This window comes from Cheilinus undulatus, linkage group 7 (assembly GCF_018320785.1).
Source record: "Cheilinus undulatus linkage group 7, ASM1832078v1, whole genome shotgun sequence".
In the NCBI taxonomy this organism is placed as follows: Eukaryota; Metazoa; Chordata; class Actinopteri; order Labriformes; family Labridae; genus Cheilinus; species Cheilinus undulatus.
In genome coordinates this window covers 20,472,984-20,490,369 of record NC_054871.1, presented here as the reverse complement: position 1 = coordinate 20,490,369, position 17,386 = coordinate 20,472,984, and the positions used below count along the sequence as shown (strand labels likewise).

Below are 17,386 nucleotides of genomic sequence, written 5' to 3'. Positions count from 1 at the left end.
GTGCACAGACACTCGAGAGACGCCAAGACAGAAATGGGTCTGGATGAACAGAAAGTATTGTCATGCCTGGACTGATCAAAGATCAACGGTGCAGTGATTTTTCAACAGCAACCCCCATGGGCAAGAGTGAATGTCACATGCAACTGGCGCTCTCCTCAGTGACTCTGCACTGTGTAGCTTTGCTGCCCAGCAGTAACAAAAAAGAAGTGTGAAGTGGTTGTTCCAAAGCCCCCACAGCCCAGATGTGGGGGGGCAGCCAACAAGTTGCACTGGTAGAAACAGAAAATGTGTTAAGAAAAGTCTACTCCCAGCGCCAAGGCTCTCCTTTGTTCCAGTAGAATCATCTGATTTAAAACTTTGGTTTTTCCTCTCTGAAACTGGCATATTCTCACATCTTACAGCGATTTTGGACAATTGCTACCACTATTATTAAGACTGCTACATGAACAGTTATAAATAGCCAATTTTCCCCAAATCTGGGCACACTTTCAAGGTACATTACCATAAAATGACCATACGGTGGCTCTGACATCATATTAGGGTGGAGAGCTATTGCACTGTGTTCATGATACTGCTACTTCTCAGGTTTGCAGATCAAACAAACTAAATAATTGGACCAAATGCGAGTTTATAACACCATCTGTGAAAAATATGCTGTTGAATTGGGCAAACTACACTAAACTAAACTAGATTAGACTAAATGTAACTAAACCAAACAAGGCTTAACTAAACCAAACTCTGAATACCTATAATTCTTGTATTCATTTATGCCAGGCACTTCCTGTTGAACTGTTGGCTTAAAGGGGCTGAATGGTAAGATTAATTTTTGATAGTTTTACACAATAGTTAAAGAGATACTTCAACATTTTGGCAAATTTGCCCATTGCCATAATCCCTATAGTCTTAGTAATGGGTTTGTTACCTTTAGTTGTCAGTGCAAGCTATTTTTAGATATGCAGGACAGAGATACTAGCTGCTCTGCCAACTCTATGAGTCTTATGGTAGTTCTGGCTTTCCCTCATCAAACTCATCAGATACACAATCCAACAACTCCAAAATGCTCTCGTGGACAAGTTGTGACCTCAGGCCACAGGCGCGCACTGTGTCACTCTGCCCAGTGGTTTACTCTGAAAGTAGTTCCGAGTATTTGCTTCATATGTCGTAATGTTACATACTTATACGTTATTATTTCATAGCGTGGTGAATGTACAGGTCACAACTTGTCCATGAGAGCATTTTGGAGTTGTTGGATTGTGTATTTGATAAGTTTGATGAGGGAAAGCCGAAATAACCATAAGACTCATAGAGTTGGCAGAGCAGCTAGTATCTCTGTCCTGCAGATCTAAAAATAGCCTGCACTGACAACTAAAGGTAACAAACCTACTCCTAAGACTATAGATATTATGGCAATGGGCAAATTTGCCAAAATGTTGAAGTATCCCTTTAAGCCACCCTGTGTTTTGTAGAAATGCTTACATTACTATTCCACGTAAATTCTAACGTACAAATGGTTGAATACTAACTATAACTGTTAGTTGGCACCAAATGGGATATCAAATGATCTGATTTAACTTAACATATGGTCGTTTATTTTTTATCATTAATTGCCTTTTTAGTTGCTAATCAATTGGGAAGCATTGGTAGAGCCAATTTTTCTTAGATTTCTTAAACTTGAAGCCTGTAACAGCAGTACAGCATCAAATTGAAGTTTGGCTTTCCACTCTGGGTGTGACATCAGAGGAAAATGGCCACCACATGAATGTAGATTGAGTCACTACACAACATCAATGTTAATCTTTGTGTGCTGTGTAAATCCATGACTTAAATTTCAATGATAGCTGTAGCTATCATTGGGCATCAGATTGGATTAACTGGTTACTCTATTTCAAGTTTTTCTTACAGTGAGCTATAATATCACTCTGTTATTTTAGATGGCTTGTCTGAATAATTCAATTGTGTTCCTTCCATCATTAAAATAAATAAATAAATAAAAAATCCCTAGTTCAGCGCTGATACACTGGACTCAATTCAAGGGATGAGTGTGTGGGTTTTGGTCACAATTGATAGATTTTTTTTTTTAATTAATATACTAAGCCAACATTTCCCATCCCCAATCTGAAGACAGTTCACATGAGAGCCTTGGCGTTCTAAGAGGAGAGGGAACATTTTTTGTGTCTCTGTCACGTGGAAGAAAGTGCACTTGCTGTTGACAAAGGAAAAGCAAATATGAACAGAACAGAAGAGAAAGGGAAATAAAGAAACTCCCACATTTTCAGCCCACGTAAGCTGGATTTGTTTACAGTGCTGGGTACACATCAACATATTTAGCACCAAAGTCAAGTGAGAAAATATGGTAGATCTACAGTGGAAAGATTTTACTATTAGTTTAAAGGTGTGTCGTTTGTAGATTAACTCCAATCTAACAATAAATTGAACACACTGTAATTATGTTAACATCACTCTCTATAAGCTTGGAATAAAAAAGTTACATTGTCACATTTAGGTGAACAAACTTGAGATGAAATGCAGAAATATTAAAACACTTTGAAAGGTAGTATTCAATGAAACACTAGCCCTTTGTTCTGTGATTTATTAATATGAAATCAGCTTTGAACCCTGATTATGTCTAAGAAAAACACAGTCACAGTTCAAAGGTGATAATGCAGTCAGCAGAGTATCAGTCTTTGACAATCAAGTGGAAGGAATAAAGCATAAAGAAACACAAAAATTCACTTTGCTGGCATACAATCGTAACTTCACATCTGTGGAAAAACCTCTTTGTTAGCACAAAGAACACAGGAGGAAGGACTGAATAAAAGGCTACATACTGGCTTGCAAGGTCTTCTGTGATATGTCATTGGTGAAGGCTCCAGTGCCTTTGTTTGAGATGGCTGCCAAGGAGAAGTGGTACTCTGTGTTTGGGCGAAGACCTTCCACAACATAAGAAGATGTGGGTCCAAATGTTTTCTTCATCTGTACAGAGAGTAAAGTTAATGACAGGTCTGACTTTAAATGGCAGTAGAGGATCACGAAGAAAGGATGTACACCCAACAGTGCAAAGGAGACTTGTATTAAAAAGAAACTGCTGAATTATTACCTGGGTGCCAAAACTGCCTTCTGAGTATCGGAGTTCATAACTTGTAATTCCTTCTTTCTCGTAGGCTTCCCAGGTCAGTTCAATGCTGGTGTCAGAAACTGCACCAACCTGGAATTTGGATGGCTGACCCGGTACTGAAGAACACAGCAGAGTGCATCGTTGAAGGAAATGTTACAGAATAAAAGTAAAGTCTTACAAATCAATATAAGCAAAGTCTTATTCTATACTTTATAACTACACACTAATATCAAGTTAAAAGACCTGGTGCAAAGTCTTACCAAGAAAAAGATGTAATCAATTCGAGATGCTAGACTAACTTCAAGTATAAAGGTTTTACAAAGTTTGGATACACCTCCTTGCCCCAACATTAACGCACTAATTTGGTTTGGCTCTGTAACTCATCCTGGTGAGTTTTCAACTGTTGGTTGTTTCTCAAATTTGGCTGTATTTTTCAGCCTGCTATGATCAAACAGGCTTTTGTCATCATTTGCAGAGGCCGCAGATGTGTGGGTGAACTTTTCACAGCAGGGGAGAAAACTTCTCTTTTTGGCAGCAGGCTCAGTCTGATGAAATATTTAAGAGAATGTGCTGCTGATGCAAAAAGGAAAAAAAAAAAAAAAGCTCTCTATTGGTTTCAAAGACTACTTCCTAAGCAGAAAGCTTGAGAACAGGTGAGGCATTCACCAGATTTTTGCTAAAGTTGGTTTAAATTTTCATAACTACTGGGTCCAAACTTCTTTTGAACAATAAGAATGAAGATGCAATTCAAAGACTTAACGGAAGAAGTTAGCTTTTACCTCCTTGCAGTACTTTGACATGGATAGGCTCTGAAAATGGTCCGTCTCCTACAGAGGTGAATGCCAAGACTTTTATTGTGTATGTCTCCTGAGGAACCAGGCTCTGGATAGTCGTGATGATGCTGTCCTGGACGTTATGGATCTGCCAGAGGCTCATTGGCTGAGAGTCGTCCATGGTATAATACACCCGGTAGCCCTTGATTTGCCCATTGGGCTCCTCAGGCTCCTCCCAGCGCACCATCATGGTATTCTGGGATATAATCTGGGCCTGGATGTTTCTTGGTGGACTTGCAGGGGCTTGTTCACCAGTCCGTGTTTCTACTGGCTCACTGGGAGGACCCTGGCCAATGGTGTTGACGGCCGAGACACGGATTTCATACTCTGTGTTGGGGTAGAGGCCACCAATGCTGTAGCGTGTGGTTGTGATGTCATCCACTGTTTCATATTTGCTGTCTGGGGACTTGGCTCTGTACTGGATGATATAGTAAGTCACTGGGTCTGGGTTGCCTGAGTCCCAGGTGATGGTTACACTGGTCGCAGTGGTTTCAGTAACCACAGGGGTTCCTGGGGGCTTTGGGAGAGCTATGAGGATGAAACAGAAAAGGAAAGAACACAATATCATCCATTATGTCAGCAACCAATAGCAAAACTTGCCGAGCGTGGGTTAGCATTTTATACATAATAAGTGTCCTTCTTATCGCTTACATTTGACAGTGATTTGTGCCACAGCCTCAATGATGCCAAGGCTGCTCATAGCCACGCAGGTGTAGTTGGCTGACTCACGGACACTGCTCAATTCAAGAACATTCCTGCCCACTGGCATCTCATCCTCTGGTGTCAAGTCCTCTGAATTCAGCATCCACTTGACGTAAGGCATGGGCGACCCCACTGCCACGCAAGTTATGTTCACACTGCCGCCGGGCATTATTTCCTGACTCGTCGGCGGAATGGAGAAGCGAGGAGGCACACGTCGGACTGGGAGAAGGCATTAGGAAGAGGAGAGGATGACAAAAGAGGGCAAGGGAGTCAAAAAAAAAGAAAAGAGAAAGAGAGGTAACAAGAGAGGCCGATGAAAATGGACCCTTCTCAAGGATATACTTAACAGAAAAGGCTCAACATGGTAAAGGTAAACTGAAACACAATATAGAGGAAGTAGACTTTTCAAAACATAAAAAATATACAAATAATGAGAAGGAACTAAACTAACAGAACTGCTTCAACAACAATGTAGATTAACAATAAAGCAACGATTCATAGCAACAAGGTTCCATTGACCAATATTTGACCCATCACAGCACAATTAGAGACACAAAAATCTATTACGAGTTTCTCATCTTTGGAACTGAACTGCTAACATAAAACTACGACGTAACCTGATCACTTAGTATGAATGACTCTTGTAAAGGCCATGTGATAATCTATCACATAAGGCCAACATGGCAACCTGTCACTTTCTGTCCTCTCAGGCACTCACGCCAACGGGAAGTGTGCCATTACAGGCTCCTCCCACAGCACAGGAAGTGTAGGGTTACTGGGCTATTGACCGTCTCTACAAGGTCTCTAACACATTCTAGCTTAAGTTTGCATTTGACCCCTGCCTCTTCTACCTAAGTAGCTTAAAGATGAGAAACTTTAATCAGATTTTTGTGGTTTAGGGTAGATCCACTGGACAAAGCCTTATTAAGATCTGACACGGTTCCATTGATAGATGCAGCTATCAGTTTCACAGACAGCATGCATAAATAGACCGAGGTAAATTAAGGAGTAAATGATAACAAAATCAGATATAAAAATTGAGATAAAATGCATAGAGGAATATAACTGAAGGGTCGCTAGCATGCCCAGACAAAAGACGATTGGAGAGGAAAGAAGAAATACAAGGTAAGAGGATAAAGCGTCTGAGGAGAGGAAGAGAGGGAACAGAGGAGCAATAAAGTGACAGTCAGAAGAAGAAGAAGAGAGGGGAAGGTTTGGAGGAGGGTGAAGGGGGGGTAAACCCGCTTCAATGCTGTGTAAACTTTGTTTTTCTCCAGCAAATGTGACAAAATGTGATGGTGGCACATTGTCACATCGCAGTCCCAGTTAACACAAAATAAATATTGAGGAACAAGGTGTGTGCCTAGAAATACATAGAAAAAAAGAACTAGAGTAGTTGTAGCTAGAAATCTACTATCACAGAGTGTTGGAGTCAAGAAACAGAACTGGATCAACAGGGAGTAGAAATCCAGAGAACAAGAATGAGAGAGGAGGGGCTGATGGAAAAGGCAGAATGAAAGAGGGAGACAGGGAGGAGCTGGAAACTCATGGAGAGGAGTTGAGTGGAAGGGATTGATAAGGTACTGTGTATTTGCGTGTGTTTATATATTCTATGTCGGTATAGGCATGAGTGTGCGTGTGTACAGTATGCTAAAGTTAGAAAGTGAAAGAGTATGAGTTAGCGAAAACACTGTGTTCATGAAAGGCATCCCAGCAAGCACTTGACAAACACTAATATGCACGGATTGGCCCAGTTCAATTCTAAATGGGTGCAAAATACTCAAAATGTTACTTAATTGATGGGTTTCTGGCCTTTGTAAACCTAAAGTGGGAGATCTTAGAGCCTGTCATACTACTCTGTCTACTTTGCACTTTGGCCCACGTTGAAGATAAAAGTTTCACATGGTGATAAGGTCATAACTGGAACAAAGGCAATGTCCTCTAGTAAACCAAAACACAAGATTTGCACAAATTTTAGTAATATGAGAAATTTTTTAATATAAGAGGTTTCACAGTCACGCCAGCATGACATCTTTTTGAGCTATATTTGCAATCACTATGTGTTGAAAGTGTGGTTTTTAAGCTCTCAGATAGACGAGCAGGCAGAGTAAAACAGGAAATTGTTTGAATTTGGGGAAAAGAAAAAAAAAAATACATAGGGTTCAGTGTTCCACACTGTACAGACCTGGTGCTGGTAAGTTTTCATAAATTTGGCATTTCACGTCATTTTTTCCAACAAGAAAAAAAACTCTTTAGATTTTTACTAAGTGCTAATCATTCATTTTGTAAAAATGCAGTCCATGTAATCTAATTTTGCTTGTATTTGTGTTCATAAAATATGTTACAGTGGGACAGTTAAAATGGGAAAAAAATTCTTAGTTTGAAATTGTATTTTTTGAATTTAGCTTGATTTAGCTCACTTAAAAATCTTTCTATGCTTGGAAATCCCTCTCAATCTTCGAATGCAAATAATGCCATAATGGTGTCTGCATACGGAAGTACAAAATTATTTTGAATTTGGGCATTGTTAAATTGACAAAAAAAAAACACCTTTAGATACATGTATTCTGAGTAAAAGTATTCATTTGTTTCTTGATTTATGTAATTTTACCACTTTTAACATGTTAATTTGCAACATTTTTAAAACGTGTAACTCCTGAAATAACAACTTGATCATATTTTGATATATATACTGTATATTCTTAAATAGCAATGTTTGGAACTCAATTTTTTGTGTTTTTTTTCGAGGTCTTATATCTAATACAATAAGCTAAATTAACTTTCTGAGTGGTTGAATTGTCAAACAAGAAGAATGAACAACAACACTACCTTATGAACTTCTAAGGGTTAACTCCAAACAGCCCGATTTAGTAGCCATATAATGCCAGTTAAACCAGAAAAAAAAAAACCCTTAATCTTTTAACATCTTTCAATGTCAAAATATTTGTTGGGATGCAAAGACAAAAGAGAGAGAAGCAAAGTAGTGCAGATGTAGAGGTCAAAAATGATGAACCAAATGGAAGAGCTGACTTAGAGACAGACAGATAGACAAGACAGGAAAGACAGGGACAAGAGACAAGACACAAGGCAGAACAAAACAGACCCAAGCAGCAAGACAACAGACAAGGAGATAGACAGAGGGAAACAGGCAGACAGACAGTGACTGATGGGCACGCAGACATACTGTACAGTACGCAAAGGGTTGGGGGGGGAGAGGGTTGGGTTTGGGGTCGTTGGAGAAAGGGAAGGAGGAGGAGGAGAAGGAGGAGGGCATAAGTGGGGGATAGAATAAGGAGACTGTGATTACAAAATCAAATCAAAAAAACAAACTAAATCAAACAAAAGACCATGGCTCAAAGTGGGTTTGGAGGTCTCACACACTGGGGCTTAAAATCAAGAATCAGCTACACCTCCCTTCCTCCCCGCCTTGGACATTTGCACTTCAGATGCAAATGTAACTTGGAAAGTCATGGGCTGGGCGGATGTGAGGTGTGTGTGTGGGGGGGAGGTGGCGGGTGGGGGCTGCGGAGGAGAACCAGGGGAGGGGCGTCAAGGATAGGTAGCATTCCAAAATACACCGTGTCGATCCAAATGGGATTCATATGATCGTTGCATGGGACAGTTTTGACTTTTCCGACAAACTAAGAGCACAAATATCAAACTTCACACACTCTGAGGGGTTTTTACCTGGGAGCTGACACTTACTGACCTGGACGACTGAAATAATCATTACAACTGTGAGTGTTTTTAGTTTACAGTACAAGCATATTAGTAAAGTAAAGCAAGTGAAGCAAATCTAGTGTTACTGGCTTGTAACAGCCAGACCACAACTATCATATTAGAGCTAAAAACTTAGTAGAGATTTAATCATGAATAACTGGAGACCTCCTACAGCTACTGTCGGGCTCTTTACTTGTCCTCTTCCGTTCCTGTCTCTGTATTCACAATCCATGTCTGATGTTTTAATTCTTTGGAAATGACATGACTTGACCTTGAGGGCAAAAATTTAATCACTGACCTTTGGCGAAATGCTCTTTTGTGGCACAAAAAAAATTACACACTAAGAAAAAAAGGATTGCGGATTCATTAAAAAAAGCCAAAATTCTCTCTTAAATCTAACTAAATCTATGTTCTGCCAAAATCTGACTCCAAAGAAAGGTGACATTAACCAATGGGAAGCATGACATTTAGTTGCTATATCATGCTTTGTCTCATTATCATGATAATTGTTTTGAATACTTGGGATGTCCAAATGGGAGGGATTAAAAAAACACATGTTGAACTGGAAAAAAAGGCAAAAAAGCCCATTTTATAGGGAAATATCCAAATTCTTTTTAGTCAAAAAATGCCTTACGAAACAACAAAGGTGAAAGGGCAGCCCATTCCTCACACGGACATGCATGGGTGTGGCTATGGCATGAGTGACATATACAGGTGCGCCCCCATCCACTTGGGCAGACACCGGGGGGGGACCAATACAATCCAAAACTGTCACCCAAGCCCATCCAAGCATGCCATTCATTCCCGAATATAGCATTGTTCCAGACACACACACGCACAAAACCAAATAAAAAGAAACAAACCAAACTGAACAGATCCACAAAAAGAACTAAGTCCGAACAGCATAGACAATACCAGAGTGCAGCTGTGTTCAACAAAGAGGAATGCATCAGTACTATTAGATGTTTTTTCAGCTATGATTTGTCTCTAATTGAATTTAGCCTCCAATCAATCAAAGAGCGAATGTTGATAACCAAACAGGGCGAACAGGGTTTGTATTGAGGGGGAAATGTCCAATCAAAGAGTGTCTGATGGTGCACTTCTCTCCCTGGGGCTCAGGTCAGCCAATGGACCGGGAGCTGCAGTGGCTGAGTGAATGAGGTTTCCCCACAGGAATATGTCTCTGTTCACCTTTGGGAACCTGCACTGTCAAGGGAAATGTAGGAACTAGCACCAGCAACCAGTCAAAAGCTACTTACTTTTGGCTGTGGCTGGACAATAGAATTGAATGTGTACCAATCACCTATTACCTGATTACAGGCTCCTATTATGTATAATAGGTAAGCAATATTGGAAAACATTGGAGATGGAAAGCAGAAGGAGAGCCTACCTGTCAACAGCGTACACCGTGTGTGTCTGACACGTAAATAAATTTAGTCTGTGGTTACAACAAAGGATCAAGTGCTCAAGGTCAGTCGATAATACAGCATACTATTCTGTATCATAAATCAAATGGAATCACATAACTTTGTGTCTAAATGTCAGTATTACATGCAAATGAGTCACAACAGTATTGTTAGCTGGACGCATGCCTGTATGAGATGATTTAATGTTCAAGTGGATTCAATAACTCTGACATGTCAAGGGTCTGGTAAGCTCTAGTAAGCTGTGTGTGGGGTTCTTATGCTACCCTCCCTTTAAAAAGAAAGTGCCAGAGAAACAAAGCAAACAAAGAATCCCAATTGCATGGACAGGCTCCTCATTCACAGAGACCAGGAGCCCAGCCGGCCCATTTGGAATTAAGAGAAAGTAAAAACAAACATATGCCTTTCATTTGGACTACTAACAACACGTAATCTTGTTTCAAGCCCCAATGTGGAGAGAAAGACAAGAAGCCTCACAGTGGACGAGGTGAGAAGCAGTCGAGAGAGAACGCCAGAGTACTGCACTAACTCTAATAGTGGGCGGTGTTGTGGAGGGATTTGTGCCAAAAAACAGAGGTCAGAAGGTGGACATTATCGGCCATTTTGGTGAGGCAGTGTTTTTGCTGCCCCAAAATGAAGGGGGAAGCCAAAATAATGTGCAGCCTTTAGTGTCACCTTGAAGCTGAGATTACACCCTCTTGCTGCCTGAGGACACAGGCGCAGTATTGGAGATCCTTTAGTCACACTTGCTGGGTGAGGCCTGCGGCATTTACATATAAGCCGCAGGGGTCGGCCTGCATTAACATACCTTGGCTGCTGCAATGCTAAACAGTTGCTATCTGTGGCTCATCAAAATGGAAATTATTACCTAAAGGAAACGGACAAGAATCATGGCAGGGGCCTCTAATAATAGCAAGCAGTGGATTGAGGGGATTTTGAAGCGTATCAACTTTTTTCTATTGATTTACAGGTAAATTACAAGCAGCCAAATGATATTGAAAGTATGTCCCCTCGCTGTGGTGATCTCTTTGGTGAATATTATCAGTCGGATTGAGGAGGGGAGTGTTGTCATAGATTTGCATTAGAATGAGGGGGTAGTACAAAATTTGTTTGGAGAGAAATAATGCAGTTTTTCAGGGGTGGCTTTTCACTTCAGGACTCCTTGAGAGACAAACATCTAATAGAGATGGCAGGATTTTGCTTTGGCCAGTGAGAACATAAGGTGTAATCTAGCTTTCTTTCCCAACGTTACACACAAATGCATAGCAGGACATGCAAGCACATTGAAAAAATCAGGCAGATACCATTTGTAGGAGGGCAAACATGCACATGCGTACATCACAGCTCAGTCTTTCTGCATCAATGTTAGTTTCAGTGATATTATCATACTTTTTGCCATTCTGTGTGGATTTCATGACAGATAACTGACTGGCAGCTTTTGCAAAATGTTCTATTAGAGTTACTGATTAAAGTCTTTTGATAGCTAATTGTTGCATGAAGACATGGAATTGAAACCCTCATTTCTGTCTGGAATAACTGCAAGATCAGAGGGAATGATAACACATATTTGTCTAATAACTTGCCTTGAGGAAATATTCTGTGGCTGGTGCAATGGAGGGAAATGGCATGGACGTGGTAACCAAAAATACATCAGCTATACTCAGCTTCTTTTTAAAGGAAACATTAGAAAAAGATGTCTTTAAGAGAGGTTGTCGATTTTGGTGGTTCATGTGGCTCATAAAAAGTCTGAAAAGGGTTGGTAAATATTCCAACAGGATCTGGCTGCAGACCTTTATAGTTGGTTCTTTTGGCCTCATCTGTTGCAGAACTCTACAATGTGGCAACCTTGACCTTGACCCTTGAACTAAGCTGGAGCCAGAAGGGTGTACAGAATTACATACATTTTCTGCTCAATGTCAGAGGATGCAGGAACTGGCGATTTCTTACAACAGCAGAATTTTATGAATAAAACCAGAAAATGTACTGAGAGCTAAAACCCAGGGAGGGTTAGGCACTCAAACCCTAAAGGTCTGGGGTAGGATGGATAAAATTAAAAATAAGACACCACAAACTAAGGGAAAAAAATGAGGGTTAAGGTAAGGCACTTGAACCCTAGCAATGTGGGGTAGGGTAAGGGGGAGGGGCAAAAGATAAAAAAATAATACACCTCAAACTAAGGAAAACCCAACAAGGGTTAGTATGTAACTTCCCAGGCAACAGTGGTCAGAGAGACGGATAGAGGTCTGCATAAGATGAACCCAAAAATTCCCCTCCATAGAGGTCCACAGCCAGCTGAATCTCAAATATTCCAAAAAGCTGAAATATAAAGTTAAGATTGAAGATTCTCTTAAGGGAATCGCTACCGCCAAGGTGACCAGCAGCACAAAGTATGGAGGACTTGGGTCAAAAAAGAGCAAATATAGGCATTTTTAATGCATGGAAACTGCTCATTTGTTTGCTGTTTGCACAGCAGTGGCTCACAATATGACTTTCAGATACTTCACAGAGATCTGCGTAATCCCCGGGAGATCAGCACACTTTGACAGTCGCACATACAAATACTCCTGCTCTAAGAGGAGAGCGACAGGGGTGGAAGAGTGTTATCTCTTCTACCTGAATAAATGATATGCCTGATCTACCCACACCTGTTGAACCACATGTATCCCCCCCAGCCAAATAATGTGGTTCCTTTTCAAAAATCTGATGAATTCAAATGACTAGTGGAGCCAGAGATTTACAGGAAAGCTCAGCGACGGGATTCAGCTGAATATATACTGGAAAAGTGGTAGGTTCTGATCACAGAACTACAAAATATATTCGTTCAACAATAGTTTTTGTGTGTCTTGTTGTAGTCCAGCTTAAAAATCTTTATTGCTTCAGTCAAATCAAACAGAAAATCAATTCTGCTCAAACAGTATGTGAGCAGAGGAAGGAGAGCTTTTGAATAATACCGCAAATTATAATTTGATTGAGTGTCATGACTGCGAAGGAGCACGAACAGCAGTCACTAAACAAAACCAATCACATCTAAGCTGCCACCATTTGAAAATAAAAGATACTCCTAGCCCCTGCTAAGCAACAGTGAATGTGATGTCGAAGTCATTATATTGTTATTGATCCACACGACACTGTAAATGGCATCCCTTAATGGCAGCCTGAAATCACCATGGAACCCAATCAGGCCCAATCAGGTCTAATTTCTTTGCAGTAATGGATTGCTATAAACAAGATGACAGGAACACTGGCTGTATACACACTTAGTATTTCATTCGGCATTTGCATTTGCACTCCAGGACTCAAGAAGCAGAGCAACATCATTTTGAAAAAAGAAACACAAACCTCACAAACAAATGAAGCACAAAAAGACAAAGGTTTTTAAGAAAAAGTAAGTTCAGGAACAGAACTGAAACAAAGGAAAAGTCACAAACACAACACCAGAATCACAACACAAAAAATTAAACCAAAGGAAAGCCAAAAAAAGGTTTGGATTAGGGAAAACACTTGTAGATAAACCAAAAGAGAAGGAATCAACTGAAGCAAAAACAGGGAATGCAGAAAAAAATACCAACACGGCCAAAGGGATTCTGTACAGGCATGCAAGCGCAGTTACATTCTCCCATCGTGCAACAAGTCCAGTTATTTACACGTGCTAGGTTTCATGACAACACGTGCAAGAAAGCCTTTAGGTGCAGAAGCAATACCAAAGGATGCAAAACGAGAAAAGGCCCCACAATGCAAACATAAAAGTAAATTAACAAGACCCGAGCTAATCGGGTTTGCTTTCATCATTTCTTCCTTGGAAATAAAGAAACATTTCTTTTCATAATCATTTAGCAAGTTTGGATTTACTGATTAGTAGTTCTTCAAATTAGTCATGAATCGAGCTCTGTCATAGGCAAATACAGCTAAAATTTTTCAACATGTTGAATTTTTTTTTTCAAATGTGGGTTAAAAAAAGTAAAAAAGAAAAAACACACCAACCTTCTCGAAGCTCTGAGGGATGTAAAGGGGTTGATGCAGAACACAATGACATGAGGAGAAGAGAAAAATAGGGGAAACACAGAGAGAGTAAAAAAAGCCACCTCAAGGTGTTTAGCTGCAGCTACATTTCCCTTTTCTTTAATCTTTTTTTTCCTCCTTTTCCCTTGTCCCTGCTACCAGTGACACCCCGTCTTGAAAGTGCCTGTTCCCCCTCCCACCCTCAAATAAACTTTGAACCAAAACAATCAGATTAACCCCAGTGGCCACACCTTTCGACTGGTAAGAAAAAAAAATAGTGAGGAGCCACTGGAGTCAAATCAAGTGACCATACTTATGATTCAAAATTTCACAAGCTCCTTAAAGCCACAAGGAGAGGCTCCTGTGGTGGCTGGATTTGCTTTTGTTAGAGAAGGAAACCAAATAAAGAAAAAAATAAAGAAAACTAATGAGAGATAGAAAATAAAATAAAGACACAGTTTGGGCTGAAATTAGCAGCTGCAGTTTAAGACGGTAACAGTTTTTGAAGCCAAACAGAATCACTTTGATTATGTTTCTATTTCAGTCGTAGCCTTAGTTTGCCCTTGGATTAATTACCAGATTATTTTGCATCGGTATTGCTGATAATGGATCCCTACCACAGCTGCTAATCTCAAGTGCATTTCGCTTTGTGAACAAAACATAGTCAACATCAAGTATCAGAATTGATTGACAAAAGTTAACTGAAAACAGACAAAGGTTGACACCATCAAGGCATAACAAGTGTGTTACATAGTGTGAAAGTACCTGTGTAATTATGACCCTTGTGTAGGCTTTTTAAAAGCATGCTGATGGAGCCAGTGTTCATGGAGATTGCATGAATTGTTGGAAATGATATCAGGGGCATAGCTGTGTGTATGACTACACATTCCAGTGCTGTGTCATGAAAGTGTTCCCATTATTGTTTTCTAATGATTCTTGTAGAGCTCTTGACTCTAATTTTGTTAATCTTTTAATCTGCAGCATGCTCTGCATAGAAAAAGATGCATATACTTGACATTAAGTGTCACTGCATGGCATGAGCCTCCAGGATGAGTGCTGGCAAGAAAATACACTAACCATATTTCTACCTCCTGCTCCTCACGGTTGAGTATTTCCTCCCTACGCTGCTACTTCACAGGGTATGATAATAGCAATAATAATGAAAAAGCAGCTCCCTGACCCATTTTATAATGTCAGAGTAGTGAATTATTTATAGGGAACAAAGTTATTTGGTACACAGCAGAGGGAACAAACTGAGTAGATACTGAAGCATCTTTATTTAATATGCACAATATAAATAATGCATGTCCAAAATGCATCTGCTTCAATTTATCAAAGCTCCCTCAACAGGGATTCAGTGTCATTTAGCATTAGTGGTAGAGGATAGGCTTTTGTCTTCATTGCTTGTTTCAAATGAAACTCAACAGTCCCTGTGACTGTTTGTTTCTCATATCTTCACGTTGCTGGAACATGCCAGCCAAAATGACTACTGACTGTATAAAGCTTTAGAAATAATACCCCAAAGCAGAAACAGGGGAATACTATGGATTTATGCTCCAGAACACCATGAAGAAAAAAGAAAGGAAGTGTGCTATTTATAACCTTTGAGACAGAACATTTTATGTAATATAGAGCAGCTCCTTGACTATTAATTCGCCACGAGGAAATCCCTTTATTTCCGCCAAAATCTGTAGGGTACCAAGGGGGGTTGAGATTTTGATTGGTGGGCATAAATACCTCACCATCCAATCAAAATCAACACTTACCGTAGTGCTCCTGTACCTGCAAAAAAACTAATCAAAAAGAAGTCCTTCTCGACCCCGTTTAGGCTCCATTACTTTAACAGAGGGGCACACATTACAAGTAAAAGGTGTCTCACAACTGATAAAGTCAAGACATACAACTTGTTGTGCTACACGTTTCCTTCCGTGTGAGTATTGGAGGGCATTCAAAGACAAAATGGAGCATAACATCATAACAGAGAAGAACATTAGTTGGTCAATTATAGTTTTGCATTTGGAAGTTTCAGTGCATATGAAATTGCATTTGTGGCCAGGCAATACTATCAATGCTGAAAGATTTATTTTACTTGAATAATACTGTTTTGCAAAAGACATTTTGTGCAAATACAGCTGGGCTAGAATGGAAGCAATTATCATTTGTTAAGCTCAACATTAAAGCTACTTTAAAAGCTGAGCTGCACTGTGCAGATTCCTTTAAAGTCAGAATGGGTGGGTGTTTTTTTTCATATATTTTTTGGCCTGACTCTGGGGCTGGGTTGCTCCCTACCTCGCACATAAAGGTTAGCAGGGGACGAGTAGCGCACGCCTTCCACATTAGACGCCACGCACTCGTACTTCCCCTGGTCGGTCTCCTCGCTGTTCTCAATCTGCAAGGCACCTGGGAAATGACAACATGCAATAAAGACAAAAAGGGAAGGGGAGGAGAGAAAGACAAAGAGAGAGAGAGAGAGCAGGGGAGATGATTAGTTGATCTGTCAGTGAACGTGCATCAAAAAAGTCGACCTTCTTCATAATGGCTGAATTATTTTGAATCAGTTTGTTAAGAAATGTTTCTTGATGTATTACTAATGCCGAGTGCAAGAATTGGGTTTGTCTTCGGCATTAGCCCTCTGAATGTAAAAGAAGAGGAATTTAAAGATGTAGCTTTGATACGCTGGTAGTTATGTCTGTGTATGAAACTGTTTGAGACAGGAGATCTCTTAAATGAAAGTACTGTATGTAAAAATGAAGATAATAGCGTGATGTTTATTGGGAAAGCAGAGTTATGGAAAAGTTATTCAAACATATCTAATAAATTAGAAAGTAACAGTTCAGCCCAGCATCTATCATGTCTTATACCAGGGTGGAAATTTGTCACCTTTCACAGATACTATGTGCTTTAAATGATACAATATTGACTATTTTTTATGTTTGATGGTATTGTAAGTAGACTTGCATTTCAACCCAAAGATGCTGTGAGTATAGAGACAGAGGAAAAGAAAGACAATGCACAGAGAGTGTGATCAAATCAAATGTGAGTGGGTGCAGGTGGAGAGGTGTTTAAGATGTGCCTCTCTGCTCTGCCCTCCGTCACTACCTCTATCCTTGCTGTTTAATTCACCAGTCTCTAAATACTTGACTTTAGCTTCTTTTAAAGAAGGAATTACTAATCCAAGTGTCTGTAACAGGTAGAGAACCACTAAGGAGAAAAACCGTGATGTCTCCTTGTCCTTAAAAGTTTCTATTCATCTTGATCTGCAGACACATGACTGTTTCACAGCCCTGCACAAACACTGACACCCATAAAACGACTTAAATAAGAAATAAACTAGAAAGTACAAAGAGCTGAATCACTGTAGATATTTCTGCTGGTTTATGAACGATGATTCAGAGAAGTTATTTGATTTTAAGATGGCCCTTCAATAAAGTTTGTCAGATTTACTTATGTGCATACTTTTAGTGAACCTTATGTGCAGGTTGCCCCCCCCCCCCCCCCCCCCAAAAAAAAAGAACATTTTTCTAAGTCCATGGTATGGAAGCCTGTATTGACATTGATAGATTTTGGCTAGTATCGTATCAGAATTCAAAATT

General features: G+C 40.0%; 1 protein-coding gene across 11 annotated transcripts in view; it reads right to left on the bottom strand.

Moving 5' to 3' along the window:
* The window catches only part of ptprsa (protein tyrosine phosphatase receptor type Sa), a 321,629-nt gene that overhangs the window by 88,113 nt on the left and 216,130 nt on the right, over positions 1 to 17,386 (bottom strand). For all 11 annotated transcript variants that reach the window (XM_041791166.1, XM_041791171.1, XM_041791168.1 and 8 more), the window contains 5 exons: positions 16,083 to 16,193; positions 4,600 to 4,869; positions 3,895 to 4,476; positions 3,098 to 3,231; positions 2,829 to 2,973 (listed from right to left, as the gene is read on the bottom strand). In XM_041791166.1, the coding sequence (XP_041647100.1) occupies positions 2,829 to 2,973; positions 3,098 to 3,231; positions 3,895 to 4,476; positions 4,600 to 4,869; positions 16,083 to 16,193 (1,242 nt within the window). The remainder of the gene's footprint in view (positions 1 to 2,828; positions 2,974 to 3,097; positions 3,232 to 3,894; positions 4,477 to 4,599; positions 4,870 to 16,082; positions 16,194 to 17,386) is intronic.